We start from the raw sequence: 19944 nt of genomic DNA on the forward strand, positions 1-19944 counted from the left end.
TCCATTTGCGCTAGAAGAACAGCGCCCTCTTCCTGTTTTGTGCCATAAAGCAATAAGCCTTTGTGCCGTAAAGCAATCCCGGTGGCACACAAATGTAGTGTAGAGGCTGGCAGAGGCTGCAGTCTTCTCAGCGACGATATTGTTTGTTTATGTTAATAATACTAACTTCTTAAAATTAATGATTGATTTGTTGATGTTAAAATGCAACACGTAGCACCTAAAGAGACTGTCCTTCAACAGGAAGACCTGGGTTCAAGCCCTGTAGCTGCAAACATCCACCCCTCTTAAATGTCCCTGTGTAAATAGGTCCATACCAACTCCAGGAGGGGGGCAAGTGAAAAGAAAATTTCAATAAAGTTTTACATTCTTTCAAGCATAATTCCATGGGGAAGTTCTGCACAGAATTCACCATATTGCATCAAAAGGATTAATCCTTTGAATATCATTAGTATTTTAATAGTAATATTAAAACTTGTGTGATTATTATGTGTCTTAGCATCTGAGTTTGGATTCAATTATCCAAATAGGGCAAGTTAATGTTTAATTGTCACAATCTCCTCTATCTAGAGGAAGTAATAAAGTTTATTATGTTCTGTTGTTTTTTTTGTTAAATGCATAATAAATGGTTCCAATTACAAATCTTGCTCTGACAAAAGAAAGACTGTTTATTTGTTATCCGACGGGGGCCTCGAAGAGTGAAACATCTCCTCCAAACACATCTGTCAGTGACTGATCTGTTTGTTACTAGAGAGATGAGGACATGACAAAACATTGCCAGCATGGCGCGAGTCACCCTCTTCCCAAAGGACGGGTGTGTTTATAAGGTCTGGAAGACCCCAGAGCTGTTGACTCAGCTGAGCCCAAAACCCCAACAGAACCAGAGAGTAAAGGCTTGACCAGAGGGGGTAAAGAGGAAATGGGTACAAGTTGAGATAGATATCCTCTTGGATGGATTCACAAACAGATGCATCTTGAAAGAGAAATGGAGTGGCCAGAAGCTATTGCATAATTGTTTATATTTTTACATTTAATTGGGATTGTTTTTACTCAACAACTCCACATTAATATTTCCCTGCCTGACCACAGCTCTTTGAGAGTTTGGTTGAGCTTTGAGAGTGAGAGGGTCACGGGTGAGAAAGAAAACTCAATGCTCTTTGCATGCTGTTTACATAAGGAAAGTCTGGCTGGGGATAAGAACAGGTTCCAGACCCTTCATACGGCAGTGTGTGCGTGCAAACTCTCTGTCTTACGCACACACACAGTCACACGTGGGCACATGCATACACACATGCACACATGTACACACACACACACACACACACACACACACACTCATATATGTATATACCACACCGATGCACACACAAGCTGAACTCTAATGCGTATGTACCAACAGTGATAGCAGAGAGCCTACTATATGCCCATACCCCCCCCCGCCCCCAAACACACACATATACAAACATCCTTTTACATTGAATTTGTATCCAATTACAACCATTTGATTGCACTGTCCGAATAAGACTATAAGAATGGGAATGAGAGTGAGAATGGGACTAAACACACCCGTACTGACAGAGCTCACTCTCTCTTGTCTGTCAAATGAACTGCTTAGAAAATGAAACGCCATTGGAATGAAAGACACATATTTGTCAACAGAGGCAAATTTATTTGTTTACTCCCTTAAACTTTGTGTCTGAGATGTCGGAATGAAATGACAAATCGGTTTAATAATACAAATCAAACCTCAAGAGCAAACTACTCACATCCTTGCTTGAAGGCAACATTACCTCTTCCTCCATTATCTTAGTCCTTAATGTTCTTTCTGCCGAACAGAGAGCACCTTGAGGAAACCAGCAAAATATGTCTGCGTGACAGCTCACTGTTTTATTGAATTCAGATGTAATCCTGCAGATAAACCTCTCAGGGATGTGTTCAGAGGAAGTTCAGATGTCTTCAATCTTTTTTCCTCCATAGATCAAATAATGCCTAAAATATGCATGGGAGAGGTTACCCTAAAGGAGAAACAGCAAACCTCCCTCAGCAACCCCCTCACTATTTTCCCATCCCTCCCTGTGTGGTTGTAAAAGGCAACCTTGGGGAGCCCAGGCCTAAACAATGTGACTCTTAGTGGCCGGTTACAGGCCTTCCCACCACTTTTCCTCAATCTCTTGGACGCTTCCTGTTTGTGTAATAGATTTGTTGTCTTTGACATATCTGTTCCTTTGGTCCGATTAAGAAGAGTGTGTTGGCTACATGATTTTACATCTTCAGGGTCAACAATTTCCATGACGTTAAGCAGGAATTCAAACCCAGAGGGAAAAGGTCAATCCAAAACCAGTATGCTTACAGGTTTGTACTCATGTCCCTGATTCCCAAAAGATGTTTTTTTTTCTCAGTCACAGTAATCCACTGTAACAACACAATTGTGACAAAACTCACTCTCTCTATGTCTATCTGTGTCCTTCTCTGTCTCTCTCTCTCCCGCACACACACAATTTTTGAGTCCGGCTCAAGCAACAAAGCTAACAAGGCAGGTCCATTCAGTATGAGAGATGCAGTAAATATTTTCAGAGCCTTGACTGCACCAGAGGGATGGTGCTGGAGCTGTCCTTGACACCTACGCAGCACACAGAGAAAATAAAAGCCTTGTTAAAGTCACACTGGACGGGTCCCTTGTGGGCCATCAAAGGGTGATGTATGGACTGCTGGATGTTTAAGACTGTCAAGAGCCAGGAAATTAGTTCTGTACAGATGGATGTTTGTTAAAGGTACTGTATGTCTATACAAAGCATGAGAACACTGGCTGTCCGTTGGATAAAATGAAACATGTGGGAAGGCCTTGGTTTGCATGATGTTAGTCCAACTCACTCTCCTCTCACCTTCCAAACAATCTGTTTTTAAGATTATTTTTATCGCATGTATTTTTTACTGGACAATGTAGAAAGATCGAAAATATATAGATGACATGCAACCAGAGTCCCAGGCCAAATTTGAATGTATGTATGTTTTAAACAAGAGGTACCTAAGCTGCCTAATGTCCTGCCGTATTCACCATGATGTATTAAACATAACCATTATATTATTAATTAAGCTGTTTAATGCAGTAACAAATATTTCCATGTCAACATAGTTGTCTTCACATAGCACATGAGCGGTAGTAACATGAACTCCTTATCTTAAATCATTATGGAGTTATAGATTAGTTTCAAGAAAATCAGGCTTTCTTCATGAATATGCAAATGTATGCAGGAAGCATAAATGTATACTATGGTGTAAATTTAAGTTTCAATCATGTATTGTTCTCGAGTTATTGTGTTCACAACAATGTATCGATACACATACAAAAGACATAATGTCCCACATACCATGTACCTTGATGGCAGGACATACAAATGGTAGATATGGCCAGTAATTTGGAACAGTATACTATAACATTAAATATGTCTGCTCACACTACAGTGTGTGATCTACAGTGTGGTCCATATTACTTGCTCACGTTTTGATGAATGAATCAATCAGTGGAGCAAAAAGCTGTCTAAATTTGAAATTACATTACTGCCATATGAAATACATTCAGACAGGTATAAGAGGCTGAGCTGCCTTTCTTCTTGTCTGACAGTTCTGCTTGGCAGTTTACAGTAAGTGCCCAGTCATCCAACCTAACAGAGTATTGTCTTTCTTCAGCAGGTGGCTGTGCGACAGTTTGGCATTTTAGTGCCCACGTTGTTCCGGTCTAAAATGTCCATCTTTCCCTGCAGTGCTCTGTGCCACCAGTAATTACCTTAGTCACCAATTCATTCTACCACAGCTTAAGTGCTAACACGGCTAATCTTGTTAGAGTGATCTGATTAACAAGAGCTTCGCCCGCTATTGCACCTCCAGGGAATGAGCACTGTGAGATTGAGCCTTGTCCTCTTCTGGCCTTATTCATCCAGCGATGATGTATTACCATGAAGTTGTGAAATGACCTTATTCCTTGGTGCTTTTTATGATGGTTGCATTAGATTCCAAAATATTGCAAAACATGAATTTAGGATTAATCTTGGCACGTTCATTTCTTTCCACTTTTTACAAGCCTCCAAAGAGTACTTTTTAGAGTTCACTTCGAGGACATGGAACTTTATTTTTTGACCGTACCAACCACAACCCGAAATAAACACCACCCATTAATTTGGTTATGATATCTAAAAAGGTAGTCCCACAGGAAATCTAATTTCTCTCCCTAAATCTTCATTTAAATCATCACCATCTGTTTCTGCTTGTTCTTGAAGAGTGTAAATCAATGTCATAGTACGGGGTGTTGCAACAACATCCTGTCCCTACTGTGAAATATTTGTTTTGTGGAAAATACAGTTGGAGATTCAGAGCTCGATACATATTACTCTCTCTTTACTTCCTGAGAGGTCTCCTGGGTTAGATATAGGTTGTTGATTGAATTCCTGTTGCAGAGAGACCAAGACCAATGCTGACTATTTGATACCATACAGATGCTCATTGCAGTGACAGGATACACAACTCTCCAAAAAGATAACACTCTCCTAATGGATGATCCTTATCATTCACAGTAATTGAAGACATAATGGAGGCTGATCACAATCCCCTAGAGGTGTAAATGACTCTGTTGCTGTGTTTCAGAGGTAACGGCAGATACTCTCCTCCTCTCTGCAACCTGCCCTTGCTGAAAGATGAGAGGTATTGAATGGGGTTCTGGTGCATGTCATATACTTTCAAGGACTAGAGCAAGTATTGGAACTCTAAAGCTTTGTACCTGTTGGCCGACAACCCTGCGTGACCCTTCCTCTCTGTCAGCCAGAGAGGAAGGCTTGCTAAATGTGATCATCCTAAACGACCGGGTCACACCTGACTGAGCAAAAGCCACCAAACAGGACCTCCGCTTACCTTAAAGTGTTTGTTTTTCCTTTCTTTCCTCGTTTGTCTTTGGGTGTCAGAGCCCAGGCGATGGGGTTTTTTTTCACTGTGAACACTGCAGACACTGAAACTGAGGGGATTTAGGGGATGACAGCCACGCTGCCCCATCCATCATTATCCATCTCCGAGACAGCTGCGATAGTGGCATTGGACTGCAGCGGGGAGGTGAGGATGTGACCCACTCATCGTCACCTGTCAAGACCTTGACAAAGAAAAGAGTAGTGAGAGACAAATGTGTTTAGAACCAAGCTGTGTTGGAAGGATGTTTGCACTTGCTAATAATAGAAGTGCCCTCTTATTACAGCTGGATTACACAACCTGAAGTTTGCAACGTTCAAATTCTTTAATTTTAGGCCACTATTTTGCCCAAATACTACACATGAAATCGTTCAGTTTCGCCAAACACATTAAGCAAATGTCTCAATCACACTTGAATAGGCACGACAGGTCCGGCTTGACCATGGGGAGTTGTCAGCACAGTCACCATGACACACATACACACACACACACACACTCGAACAACAATACACCCTCCTCTTAAAAAGGATTGACAAATGAGTGACAGCTGAATCACAATGGAAAAGTGAAATGTTCATAGGAAGCCCAGCAGGGCCGGAGGAACAGCAGTAACCCAACTCCCTGGCTCCACCCCACCAACGTCCCCTCTCCTGGCCCCTTATACACCCTGATCCAAGCCAAGGCCAAGCCTGTGGCAGCTATTAATACAGTGTGTGGACAGGTCCAATCACAATCAGAGCCCAGCCATTCCTTTCATGCTGTGGAGAGGAGAACAAGGGACAGGGAATTGTCATGGGATGAGAGATGAGATCGCTAGTGAAGGGAGAGAGACAGAAAAGAGAGAGGGGTGGACAGGGCGAGTGGTTTGAGATATGTGAAGTAAGGGTACCAGGGTTTTGTCTGTGTTAATGTGCAAGTGTGAGCGTAGGTGTGTGCGTGTGTGTGCATGCATGCTTATCTAGTTAATTAAACTGTGATGCTGAATTGAATACACACAAAGGATTGTGTAACAAGCCTAGTTTTGCTGCACTCAGCAGCTCTACTTGTCAAAATATGGTGGAAAAAGGACTTCATGAACTTTATATAACTGAGAAATTAAGCAAATAAAAGTAGAGATAGAGAGAGAGAGAGAGGGAAGAGAGAGGGGGTCAGGGGGTGTAGGGGAGAAGAAGAGAGGAGGAAAAGAAGAGGAGGAGAGGGAGGAGGCGGAGGAGAGGTATTATTGTGTAAGACTGTGTGTGTGTTTGTTTGTGTGTGTGTGTGTGCATGTGTGTGCAAGCTTGTGTGTGTGTGTGTGTGTGTGTTTGTGTGTGCTGTGTAGTGTTGGGCTAACGCTGGAGAGAGATGGGCCAGGACAATACGTAGCTGACTGGCTCCAATATTATTCATTCATCATTGCAGTGTGTGTGTGTGTGTATGTGTGTGTGTGTGTGTGTGAGTGAGTGAGTGAGTGCGTGAGCGAGTGTGTTTGTGTGTCAGGCGGTATTCCTGCTCGTCTCGCTCTTCCAGTTAAGTTAAATCAGAGGCAGTCACTGGCACACTGAGGTGGTCTCTCTCTCTCTCTCTATCTCTCTCTCTCTCCCTCTCCCTCTCTCTCTGTCTCTCCCTGCCTCTCTCTCTCCTGCTCCGAAAGCATCAACAGCCTCCTGGTTCAGCACCACAGGTAAGAGCTCACATTACCTCATTCTCAGGTAGATGTCTTACATATTTTTAATGATCCTTTACCAAGTGTTTCAATTAGATTTTCTGTGATAACTTCTCTTGTTGTATAAGATAATGTTAATTCATTACGATTGACAAAAAAATTGTCTTATTCTTGAGGATTTTATGTGTTCTTTAAATATTGATCTCATAAGTCAGTTGGTTGAAACTCCCTGACTTAACCTTGGAAACCCCTCATGTCTAGATAATGACTGTAAAGAAGAAAACAGCATGTTGGAAGTTTTGTTTCAGTTACTGGTTCTGTGCCACCTGTTGGTACTGTTTGTTTAAGTTGTTCATGTGAAAGTCCTGTGTGTGTGGGCAGTGTGGCTTTTAAAAAAAAATACATCCAGCTGTGCGAGTAAGGATGGGAAAATCCAGCAGTCCAGTATGTGAACCATATACCAAGAGGGATGTAGTCTATGCTAAAGTCGGCAGGTCTCATATCTCCATAGAGAATAGGGTCCACTTCCTGATAAACATTAGCTCTGTGTTCTCTGATAATCCTCACTTATGAAGGATTCAATCCCCAAGACAGAGAGGGAAAAGGGCAGATGGTAAAAAAAAACAAAAAACAAACTGGCTATAGAATACCAGAAAAGGGAAGGATAATTGGAGAGAAGAAGGGGAGAGAGTGATGAAGGGTAAGATAAAGATAACAAGGATGGGAGGATAGGATGAGGGGAAAAAAAGTGAGGGGAGTTATAGCTAGGAAGGTTAAAATTATTTCAAAAATTGTGAATGAGAGAGACAGGTATGAAATGGAGCAATGGAGGGATTTTGAAGAATGCACACAAAGAGGAAGAGAGGAAAGAAACTGTTGAACACAGGGAGACACTGCTGAAGTCATGGCTTCCCTCCTAGGTGGCCGCTGTTTAGAGACTGCTTAATATCAAGCTACCAGAACAAGGCTTCACTTTCATAGCTCCTTATTTGTCCACCTAATCTTTTTACATTGGTGACAAAGGTCTTTGAATGCAATATTTAACATAGTCCCACGTTTTAAAGTGTAACAATAAAAAAAAACATGATAGAAAACAAGTAGGAAACAAAAGGATTTATGGTCTCAATGTTATTGCAGTGAAAGTGCCTGTGGCATATTTCACAATATACAATACAGGAAATGATGGGAGCAACATACGGCCAGAGGTTTGTCCTGTTTAATTGTGACAAGTCACATGAAAGCGCAGTTTTGTAAACAGAAATATGCAGACATGGTTTCTCAAGCCAATATTTCCATTAGCTCCTGCAACCAGAAGTTGAGTCCTCATTTAGCTCAGGGACAGTCTCTCTGTCTCCCTCTCCCACACACACACACACACTCAGTCACGTCCTTCACGTTCTATATATAATTGTGTGTATTTTGGGACAAAAGATATGGTGAATGTACAGTCTTGATTGATTCCATGTATGCTTTTAAAAAATGACACTCAACTTCATTGCATGGCACCACCATTCCTCATGCTTTACAGGGTTTCTTCAGCAGTGAGGTTGCTCTTGGCTAATTTTTCCTGAGGAATTCCATGAGGAAACTAATTTGGAGGAACTCCTCTGCTGAAGTCACCCCCTGTAAGTTGAGACGCTGGAGGAAGTGAGTTGTAGGAGGGCAAGTTTGTGCTTGATGCACCAGCTAAAAGCCAAAACATTTAGTCATCAGTTTATTCCATTTTATTACTCCACAATATAGAAAAGAATGGTAGTGTAGAATTAAGCTGATGCCCACAGAAATGCACTAATTATCAGTTTTGGGACTGGTAGATTTTCTTCAAGAGTCTAGGGGGTTGAGGTGTTGTTGGTGGTGGTTGAGGGGATAAAATGTTATTCCTGTAACATGTTTGAAGAAAAAAAGTTGAGTTTACAACTATGGGAAGCAATTCTGTTGTCGCAATACTTTCTGTTGACTGTATGGAGGGGGAAAAAAACCTAAATGAGGATGATCATTGTTTAATAGTGTGCACAAGGATTCTGCTGAGGTAGTGTGTTCCCAGTAAGATGAAACTGACTTCATAATGGGCTGATATAAATCATTAACTCCATCAACCAGACATTTTAGTGGCTCTCTCTATGAGCAGCCAGATGGTGGTGCTCATGTCAGAGCAGCCTGGTGCTCAGGCCAAGGGCAGCCTCAGATAGCTCTGTTGATGGGAACCATGTTTTTGACCCACGCTCGCTCCAGCCCCCCTCACCTAGACTGTGACTTTTGTGTGACTCTCTTGGTTTTAGGTTGTTAAGAAATTCCCATGATCCCAGGAAGAGGCTGCATTTAAATATCCTGGAATAGGATATTTATTGGAATGTGTCGGTCAGGAGTCAGTCGTCGCTCTATGAAGCTAAAATGTACCTAAAATGTCTCCTAATCCTGATTTTATCATCCAGCATTCTCTGTAAGCAGCACGATATCTGTCAACAGTGCATGGCCTCCTGGTGCTTTATCTTGTCCAAGAGGATGCGGCTTGTTCATGGACCTTGTGAAGTAGTTGTTTACCTTCCTGTCTGTGGTCACCCAGGCTTTATGGCTATCATTCAGTAATGTGCCATCCCATTCTTAGCCACAGCTACACTAAATCACCTGCCTCCGAGTTACCTTCTGCCTGCGCTACCTGACCTTTATTATGGAGCTCACTTACATAGGATAGCTACTATATAGGCAGCAATAACTTTAAGCCACATGATCAGCCCTGTTTAAATTCACTCCCCTGCTCACATTCCCCCTCGCTTTGTGCATCTCCCTCATGGAAAAATACTGAGTTGAAATGCCACCCCTTTCAATAATGGAAGAAGGCATGTGGTGTAGATTTTCTCCAATATTTCCATTTATGGCCATCAGAAATAAGTATTAAGAATTTTTCTTAAACTGTTTTAAATCCTTAAATTGGAAAACTGATATGTGTTTTGCCGCTCTCCACCTTAGAGCTTAAACTTACAGCCACCCACTGTTATAATCATTAACAAAAGAAAACACATGTAAATCTAAGCAATGACATCTGTGTTGGTGCTTTAGCCCACTGCAGCAGGTCTGTGGAGGAAGCTCTCAGAAATATTTCATTATTCTGTTGCCCTTGGCATCCAGACATCTTCCATTCTCGACAATCCCACATCTGCAACCGATATGGTTGTTGCTTTAGAGAAGAAGGCATTTTTGAAGAATGTATCTACCGAAACCTGGTGGAAAATTGGGAGATCTTTGACTGAGAGATAAAATAGTTCTACCGGAGGAGCTCAGACAGTCTTAATGCCAACCAGAGGGTGGTCAGAGTGTGGAGAGTGAACATTTTTTAACAGTGCATTCAGTGAGTAGTTAGCAGTTGCACACAGGACGGAGCAGCTGCAACAGCAGCAGCAACTGGATTTATTGTATAAGCAGTTGTTCAAATGTTTGACAAATATCAGGACTGGTTGACATACGACAAAATGTATCTAATCAAGGTTTCTGTAATGATATCACTGTATTGTATCCGCTGTAATATGGAAACAGGGTAAAATGTTTGAAGCTAGAATGCCATCTTGTGGCAAGAAGCCTGCCTAGTTTAGTGATCTGAAGAAATGGCATTTCTATTTTAGTTGCAAGTAATGGGTTATATATAATAGTCTATATTTCATATTGTAAAAACTGTCCATAAAATTGTGATTTTACTATCCATGTTTATTCAATTTCAAACCACAAATTCAAGCCCCAGCATCTTTTCCATTGTTTGGTTTTACTGTAACCACTGTCATGTTGTCATTTAATGTAATTAGTAACAGAAACAATCTTTGCAGCTATAGTAATAGTATATATCAGGCTTGTGCTAATATTACTACATCAGCAACACTAATGACACCATTAAGCTGTTCTATTAAACATAAAGATCCTCAAGTAAAAGGAGAATAGTTTTTTATTCCCATTTCACATGGTCTGGTCTTACAAATGAAGCAAAAACTAGCCTGAGGCAAATTTTCCGCAGCACACAGGTTTGATTTTCTCACAGAGCAAAGTTTCCACAGTGCTGAATCCCTGCTGTCCTGTTTGTTTAGGTGTGTGCTGATTAGAAGTTCCCATGCTGGGTATCTCAGCACACCAAGGGCTGGAAACGTGACATGTCTTTTACAGTGACTGGAGCCTAAGCTCTCTCTCTGCTCCCGCTCCCTAGTACCTCAGTGTTTAATAGCGTTGTTATCCAAGCACGCACTTTGCCATGCAGTCTTCATTAACACAGGTCGTAACACACAGCATAAATGTTCTCCTTCCGGGTGCTGACAGTCCACCCAGATGGACGGACCATTTGATAAACACTGTACAGTTTTACTGTTGCCATTCATTAGCAAAGAGACGTTTTAAAGGAGAAGGCAGAATGCAGACTGTCTGTATAATGATGTTTCAAAGGGCATTTTTGGAATATTGAATAACATACAACATCTGTTTTTGATGGCCTCTTATTTTACAGAAATAACATAAAGCGTCAGGATGGTTTTAATGTGCAGGTCTTTAATGAGCTGGTGTAGGGTGAGCACTTTCATGGGCGCTCGTGTGGATTAGCGTTTATGGGCCGTGCCAATGGTAATGATGACTCTTACCCTAGACTGTCTGTGACATTTTTGTTGTGTTTCTTTTATAGGACTCGCTGAGGCCCTCGCCCAAGGCCTGTATCAGACACCACAGACGCACCCTGCCGACAGGGCCCCCTGTTTTAAAGTCCCAGGATCTGGCACTAAAAAGGGAAAATGCAGAATATAACGGCAGGAGCGACAGAAGGGATAGATCTGAAGTGCGGCATGTCTGGAAGCCATGAATTCATCTTCACCATGGTACCCGTTGTCTACGGCTGTAACTTTGTCATTGGCATCGTGGGCAACAGCATGGTGGTGGCTGTCATCTATCGCTACATGAAGCTCAAGACAGTTGCCAACATTTTTGTGCTCAATCTCGCTGTTTCTGACCTCACCTTCCTCATCACCCTGCCCATGTGGGCCACCTTCACTGCCACAGGCTACCACTGGCCCTTTGGAGGATTCCTGTGCAAGGCCAGTGCAGGATTGGTCATTTTTAACCTCTACACTAGCATCTTCTTCCTTACAGCGCTAAGCATCGACCGTTACCTGGCCATTGTCCACCCGGTGCGATCTCGCAGGTTCCGCACTGTGGTGTACGCGCGTATCACCTGCGTTCTGATCTGGCTGTTTGCTTTCCTGCTCAGTGTGCCCACAGCATTGACCAGGGATGTCCACAACATAACAAACTCTAACACCACAGTGTGCGGCATTCTGCACACAAAGGATGGAAACACCATGAGGCTGAAACACCTCCTGCTGGCTATCAGCCTGATGAAGAGCCTGCTGGGCTTCCTGGTGCCCTTCCTCATCATCATCACCTGTTACTGCCTTATCGGACGGGCGCTGCTGGGCGCGAGGCACATCCAGAAGAGCTCCCGTTCCCGGGATGACGAGGTGCTGCGCATGCTAGCGGCAGCTGTCCTGGCCTTCTTCCTGTGCTGGGTGCCCCATCAGGTGTTCCACTTCATGCAGGTGCTGACCCAGCTGGCAGTGCTGGAGAACTGTGCCATCCTGGACATCATTGACACTGCCATGCCCTTCACCATCTGCATCGCCTACTTCAACAGCTGTGTTAACCCCATTCTCTACGGCTTTGTGGGGCACAACTTTCGCAAAAACCTCCTACGCCTGTTGCGCTGCTCACCAGGAGGCGCTACTGGTGCTCACCCTAGCATCAGCTCCAAGATGAGCGCCCTCTCCTACCGCGCCTCCGAGGCACTGAGCCTCACAGCCAAAAGCAAGGCCTCCTCTGACGTTAAGTGAGGAAGGATGCAGAGTACAAATTCACTTTCCCTGCTCTTTTTGTTCTGTGGTAAAAGGGCTTGGGATGGAGACATTCCATACTTTTAGAACCCCAACTGTATTACCAAGCACTGAACCATGCAGACATGGCTGTAATGTTGGATGTTGTATTCATATCCTACTATGAGTTAGTCCAAGAGACATTCACTACCTTGCACAATGCTGATTAGCAGAATAATTATTTGTAAAACATCACACGCCACATAATGTCTGTCACACTCACACTGGCAGATGTTTCTCTCTAGGCCTGTGAAATGAACAGTGAACACATCCTTCACTAAATAAAAAAAACAACAAAAATGTTTTTCCAGGACTTTTCCAGGACTATCTGTTAAAAAATAGAGTAGTGCCCTGCAAGAAAAGGCTATACATCATTACTGAGGGCTAATCACATTATATACATAAGATATGCAAATGCTGCAGGATTTTGCCATCTCATTGTACCTTAAGAATACAATGCAGTAATATTCATGTCCAGTGGTAACTATTCTGTGTGTTTAGCAGGTCATTCACCAGTTGGGAGCTCAACAAATTACCAAAGCTAAAACTCAAGAAAATCACAATCTAGCTACAGTATATACCCTCTTATGCTCTGCCAACAACTGTAAACATGGAACAATTCAAAGTGTCTAGCAAATGTGTGATGTAAATTATATCAGCAAATAACCCATATGACTATGATAAGAGGTGCCTGTATGCTATATATGGTATTCAAATTCTGTGCTCCTTGTGATAATGTATAATAAGTGTTTGCATAATAAGATTGAAATGCAGTAGTCAGCGATGTTGCAAAGTCTGGGAGTGACACTGTATAGATAAAAGAGTGCAACACAAACACTCCAGGTAGGGTGATTATTGTCAATATGTGTGGTGGTTGTCTTTGTGGTATTTAAACATGTTGATAGATATTTTTTTCTATTCTGTAAGTGTACAGTTTGTGAATATATGAAAATATGAATAAAATGGAAAAAAAATCCCAAGTTGTATATTTGTAAATTACCTCATTGTTGCAAATCATACTGGTTAGTCATGAAAATGTGCTATCAGTCCTGAATCACTGAAACAAAACAGTGTCAGGAATAACAGTTCATTGCAGTTCTCAATAATCATACTATGAGGAATCAAAATCAAGTGACCTTGGCTCCAGGTTTCACCCATCATGCTCAACCTCTAGTGTCTGTTAATCATTGATTATGCATCTTTTCGGCCCTGTATCTCCACGTAACACCTAAAAATAACAGGTGCACAGTATAGGCCCTTATAGGGAGGAAACATGACATGTTGCTGCATCTCAGATGGGGATTGGTGGACAGGTGGAGGGTCGGGGATATAAGTGCGGTCCAGAGGTGAGCTCAGCCTCACTGGCAACATGAAGGTCCTTCTGCTTTTTGGATTGGTGGCATTTGCCCTGGCTGACGTCACTCGCTTCGAGGGGTAACTTTCTAATATTTGTTGGAGCAAAAAAACAATTTTTCTTTCAGATGATGTCATTACCTTCCCAGCAATTCAAAGTATCAAAGTATCAAATTTGCATTTGTTAGAAACATTTTAATGGGCAGAAAGACAGAATGATAGAATTACATTAAACTAAGAGGTTGTCATATGGACCAGGTGTATTTTCAACATTTGTTTTTAGAAGAGGATGATGTAGGCTACATTAAATAAGGGATTGACCCAGCAACCCTGCGACTGCTGGGAGGCCTCACTAAGAAAAACCTAGATCTATTAGATCTATTAGATCAATTAGATCTATACCAATTATAGTTAAGAGTTTTTGATACGAGTAAAAACAAAATAAAACTTCCATAGGGCTATATATTCTATATATATATTATAGATTATTGTTAGACTACACATATAAAAGGTAACTTGAAAATCACATCTGCAGCTACAGAGACTGAAAGTACAGATTCATAAATCTCTCCAAATGTTTTTTATATGCCACAACTCTGGAGGCATATATAGCTGATATTGATGGACACAGTCATAGAATAACTGACTGGCCATTGCTACATGTTCCATTATGCAATCATGTCGATTCCCTTTTGTGTCCCTGAGTAACAGAATGAACCATTCATGCTCCTACATCATCACAACCTCTGTGGTGAAATGCATAGTACTTGTGCAACTTCCACTTACTGCATGTGTGTGTCTCTCTCTAAATAAATTATTATACTGTGTACTATAATGAATGAGTGCTCAAAAATGTGGACAACAAAACGGTGGCTATTGTTTTTTAATCTCTTTCGTTTGAACAGAGAGAAAGTCTTCCGTCTGAAGCCTGTGGTTGACGAGCATGTGACCCTCATTAAGGACCTGGCTAACAGCATGGAGGTACCGGTCCGCCTTCACACACACCCCCACTCAAGTGTGCTATTCTCACTCACTGCAGGGGTTAAATTGGTTTGCTAAAGGTGATATAGGCTAAATTGGACCTACTTTCTCAGGTCACTCTGATCATCCATTCAATGCTTGTTCAGATGGTCAAATCATTTCTAAATATACTTTTTTTTTCTTTCCTGAATGTTCAAATTAAAAACCTGTAGCATTTGGACATATCATATTCACTTCACAATAAGAATGCAACTCCCTACAATTTGCCAAATGAGTGGTTGAAAAACTCAGTGCTGTCTGACTTCCATCTCTGAACGTCTCGTGTTCAAGTGTTTGTCTGTGGCGCCATCTGCAGGTCGACTTCTGGAGCCCCGAGAGCGCTGAGCTGGTGACCATCGACATTGATGTGGACATCCGTGTGCCTGCTGCCTACATTGATATGGTGTTCACCATGCTGCAGCAGAACGACATGGAGCATGAGTAGGTCCCAGTACACATTTACACTTCCTCACTGAACATGACATGGATGCATGTCCAACCCTAATTTGTATTCTTGATGTTTGGATGCTTGTTTAATTAACCCCTTTTCCAAATTTGAGAATATCATAGTTTTATTATCATTGCTGAAGAACTCAGTTGCTCAATTATCAATTGCTGAGAGATAACAAAAGTGCTTGTGTGAAAGAGAATATTGTGCCAGGGTTTTCTCAGATTCAAAGACAGAGCAAATAAATAGATTCTCATCTCCAGGGTCCTGATTGAGGATGTGCAGGCCTCTGTTGATGCCGAGGCTGACAATAGGCCTTCCCCCAGGGCTCACAGCTACTCCAAATACAACTCTTGGGACAAAGTAAGAGGCAAAAAATATCATCCCATTCATAATTTCTATCCCCATTAGTCTTTTACTCCCTCTCCCCTGATCTCACTCGGTGATCTCATTCGTTCTGTTCTTTTGATTTCAGGTCCAGGCCTGGATCTCCTCCATTTCCTCCTCCAATCCTCAACTGATCAGCAAGCAGGTGATTGGAAACACCTACGAGGGACGCCCCATGACCGTCCTCAAGGTATGCCATTATTTATTTGTAATCAAAATAATATGAATATTGATCCATCATGTTATACAATGTATAATGATATATAAGAATAACTTATTGTACCATTCCATCTAACAAGCATATTATGATTACAATCCTTCTTATGTTTTCCTCTAATCATAGCTCGGTAAGAAGTCTAGCTCCACCAAGCCTGCCATCTTCCTGGACTGTGGCATCCACGCCAGAGAGTGGATCTCTCCTGCCTTCTGCCAGTGGTTTGTCAAGGAGGTAAGGAAGACATCCTGATGGGCACGGCTAGTATTTGGAAAGAGGTTTCTGTGAATTATAGTACCTAAACCTCTTCTGATCTCCCGCAGGCTCTGTCCACCTATGGCAGCGATTCTCAGATGACCAGCCTGCTCGACCAGATGGATGTCTTCGTTCTGCCCGTCTTCAACATTGATGGCTATGACTACACCCACAAGAGTGTATGTTACATATTCACTTCTAAATCTATAGCACAACCTAATGGAGACCATGCTGTACTGGTAATCTTACAGAATTTGTTGATACATTAACTGTGTACTTGAGTGTGCATTTTGTGCATTTTGGGGACTTTAGAACAGGATGTGGAGGAAAACTCGCTCCAGGAAGTCTGGATCCAGCTGCATCGGAGCTGACCCCAACAGGAACTTCAACGCTGGCTGGTGCAGTAAGTGGAACATGGACAAAGATTGCTCATGTCTTAAGCGTAGCCATGACTCATTTCGAAAGTAAGAAATTCAACTCATGTATCTAGAAAAGGTTTTATTATTGTAGCCATTTGAGGACTAACCTGCTGTCACCATTATTTACTTCTGTCTGTTTCCCTAAAAGCTTTACAACTCTCCTCAATGTGATTTTACTATAGCCATCGGAGCCTCCAGCAACCCCTGCAGCGACACCTTCTGTGGGCACAAACCCGAGTCTGAGATTGAGGTCAAGAATGTTGCCGACTTCATCCGCAGGAACAAGTCCGTCATCAAGGCCTACCTCACCATCCACTCCTACTCCCAGCTGCTGCTCTTCCCCTACTCCTACACCTATGAGCTGGCTGCTGACCACAGCGAGCTGGTCAGTCACCATCACCTGCCACAAATAACTTATTGTACATTATTCAGATGAATCAGTGCAATGACTGGGTTAACAGATGCATCTTAGAGCATAGAGATAGAGATTTTAAACACAGTGACAATATATTAATTGCATCTGAGATATGTTATATTGGGCAGCACATTTAAGGATTTTTGTCAGACTGATAGTAGTGTCACCATGTTTATTGTATTGACAGATTAGAAAATCACTTACGCCAAATATGTCTAATTTACTATAGGAGAAAATTCTTCAATCATATTATGTAGGCATCTTATTCATTTCAACACGTTTGAAATCAAATTCAAATACTATCTTTGACTTAAAAATAGCATGAAAAATTTATTTTTAGTGGTTGAGCATCTCCATTCAGAGAATATCAACATATCACAATTGTCAAAAAAGAAAAGATCTTGGAACACATAGTTACTCATGTCCCTTTCTCTAAAATTATTTCCAAAACTTAACCCTTGCACAGTGACTCCACCCAGTCCCATTATCACTCTTAAGTCTATACTCAGCTGCTGCAAATCATTTACTCCCTGACTCCGGCTCATGTGGCTAATTCTCATAGGAAGCAAGCAGCTCTTTTACCTCTCACTGGGGTGTCCTAGTGCTGTGGTTAACACTCACACCCCTGGATCACACATCTCTGCCTCTCTATTCTCTCTATTCACTCACTTGCAATTTTCCTGCTCTTCCAGCACTTTATAGAACAAAAGAACTCCGGGAATCCGTCATACCTGATCTTTTTGTCCAGAAATATAGTTTCCTGCTTGTGCATTATTCTGGGGGTTTCATTTCCTGGAGACACACACACTGGTGCTTTTCACTATTATAATATCAGTAAAAAATGTTTTTGTTTTGACCAGTGTAACGGATGCTGGATGCTGCAGGGCTAATCACATATATTCAGCATTCTTACTACTTACTGTTTGTAATTACAGTTGTTTGGCACAACATGCACTTCAGTGTGCTTGCACTGTTATGTTTGCTCCTGTACAGTGTTTTTGCTTCAACTAAGCTGACTGTTTCTCCTCCGTGTTGCAGATGAAGGTGGCTGAGGGAGCTTCTGCTGCTCTGCGTAGTCTGTATGGCACCCGCTACACCAGTGGACCTGGTGCTGCGACCATCTGTAAGTGCAATTGATGTTGCAGCCAAATTGGTCTCCATAGTGGAGATAGGGCATAGAGAGGAAGCTTGAGAGTCTATTTTCCACTCCTAATAGTATGTATTATAATGTGTTCACAATGCACAAAGCTCTATACATATGGCCACTAGAGGCTACAAAAGGTCATGACTTATCATGAACCACATTAGATAACAAAGACAAGACCCAACCCAGTATTTGTTTCAAAGCCCAATTATTACTATATCTATTCTTAATTACGCTCTTCTCCTCCTCTCCCCTCAGACCCTGCTGCCGGAGGCTCCGACGACTGGGCCTACGACCTGGGAGTGAAGTATTCCTTCACCTTCGAGTTGCGTGACACCGGTCGTTATGGCTTCCTGCTGCCCGAGTCTCAGATCAAGCCCACATGCGAGGAGACCATGCTGGCCGTCAAGTACATCGCCGCCTACGTGCAGAAGAACCTCTATTAAGAGAGCGGAACTGCCAGGACCCCTGCCAACTCAACTCCTCTCTACCAACCCCCAACCCCCTTCACCCCGCAACCTCTCAGCCATCTCTAGCCCGTATCCATGGATACGGGCACCACCCGCCATGTTTTCTCACTGTTCTTGACAGAATGTCAAGATGAGTGCAAACAATAAAATCAATGATCCATCCCCACACGCTGAATCAATTTTTTATGTGTGTATATGATAATATAGCATTTAACGGACTAAGAATTTGTCATTTGTATGTAAAAATATAGATGAAAACAATGATGTATGGTGAAAAAAATAATGTTGAAACTTTACTGCCCATATCACTAATAGGCCAGACAGACCTGTCAACTGCATTTATTGCAACAAAATAGAACTCATTTGAATAGTTATTTTGTATCAATTTTATGGCTTAGAAAATTCCCCTTAGCACAACAAAAGACAGTGAGCCATTACATTTTATTCCTGCCAACATTTCAGAATATTAGCTTGGACATTTTGGTGGCTCGGCTCTTGCCAAGACAATGCTTTTGAATCATAAAAGAACAGGAGGAACAAAAAGAGCCATGGATTCACTGTATCGGCCCCTTTGAGACTTGGTGATCCCTCTTGTGCACTGGCACTGGTCCAGTAGTGGTGGTGGGGTGTGTGTGTGGGGGGGGGGGGGTCCGGCAGCACAGTACGTGACAACTATACAGTACTGGCTCCTTGGCAGCGCCTCCACTCTGCCAAGCATGTGCCCGACTGCAGAAAATAAAGGGGCCAAAGATCAGCGTTGAATCTCACTGCACTGGCATAAATTTCAAAAGCAGAAAGTAGAGGCAAATTTGGATGACTGAGTAACATTATGATAAATGCACTTTTGTAATATGTAATACTTTTAGAAATATTTAGTATTGTGGAGACAAGTGCCATTTTTCTTGATATTTTGTCATAGCTTTTCAACCAGTCTTCACATTTTATTGCGAATCAGTAGTGTAGTCTAGGGTATGGAATATATGCTGTATGCCATATGCAATATACCCACTTCTTTTTCCGTGCATTTAAAGTACACTCACCTATTACCCTTAATGCCATTTAAATATACATAGGGTACAGTGTAGTAGGCTATAGGCTACTCATCTCCTGAAGTACCACATCACCACTTATGCTGAGATATAATTGATGGAGACTCCTGAGACCACTAATGTGTAATCTGAGGACCAGTGACCTCCACTGCTGACTTGTCAGCCCTGTAACTGTCTTGTTGTACGGTCTCTCTTCCACTAGATGGCGACAAAACAGCAAATGTTCAACAAGGAACATCATGTTCTTGGTCTCAGCACCTCATTACAGCATCATCTCTCCACCTTGTATT

General features: G+C 42.2%; 2 protein-coding genes across 3 annotated transcripts; both read left to right on the plus strand.

Annotated features, from left to right (window-relative positions):
• Nucleotides 1–6497: 6497 nt before the first annotated feature.
• On the plus strand, nucleotides 6498–13416 carry agtr1b (angiotensin II receptor, type 1b). The gene is made up of 2 exons (XM_071527558.1): nucleotides 6498–6610; nucleotides 11244–13416. Exon 2 carries the CDS (start codon nucleotides 11350–11352, stop codon nucleotides 12439–12441), a length of 1092 nt encoding a protein of 363 aa, XP_071383659.1. The 5' UTR covers nucleotides 6498–6610; nucleotides 11244–11349; the 3' UTR covers nucleotides 12442–13416.
• Nucleotides 10060–18581, plus strand: cpb1 (carboxypeptidase B1 (tissue)). Of its 2 annotated transcripts, XM_071527559.1 has the most exons (11): nucleotides 13850–13914; nucleotides 14739–14814; nucleotides 15170–15294; nucleotides 15565–15664; nucleotides 15777–15878; nucleotides 16032–16136; nucleotides 16226–16336; nucleotides 16470–16560; nucleotides 16759–16961; nucleotides 18030–18114; nucleotides 18394–18581. In XM_071527559.1, the coding sequence occupies exons 1-11, from the start codon at nucleotides 13850–13852 to the stop codon at nucleotides 18579–18581; spliced, it is 1251 nt and encodes a 416-aa protein (XP_071383660.1). The 2 variants fall into 2 exon arrangements, with proteins under 2 accessions (XP_071383661.1, XP_071383660.1); XM_071527560.1 differs by lacking the exons at nucleotides 13850–13914; nucleotides 14739–14814; nucleotides 15170–15294; nucleotides 15565–15664; nucleotides 15777–15878 and adding an exon at nucleotides 10060–10074.
• Nucleotides 18582–19944: the final 1363 nt, after the last annotated feature.

This window comes from Centroberyx affinis, unplaced genomic scaffold (genome assembly GCF_046629955.1).
Source record: "Centroberyx affinis isolate AG114_WGS23_722 - 3 ecotype Tasmania unplaced genomic scaffold, CSIRO-AGI_Caff_v1 ptg001546l_1, whole genome shotgun sequence".
In the NCBI taxonomy this organism is placed as follows: Eukaryota; Metazoa; Chordata; class Actinopteri; order Beryciformes; family Berycidae; genus Centroberyx; species Centroberyx affinis.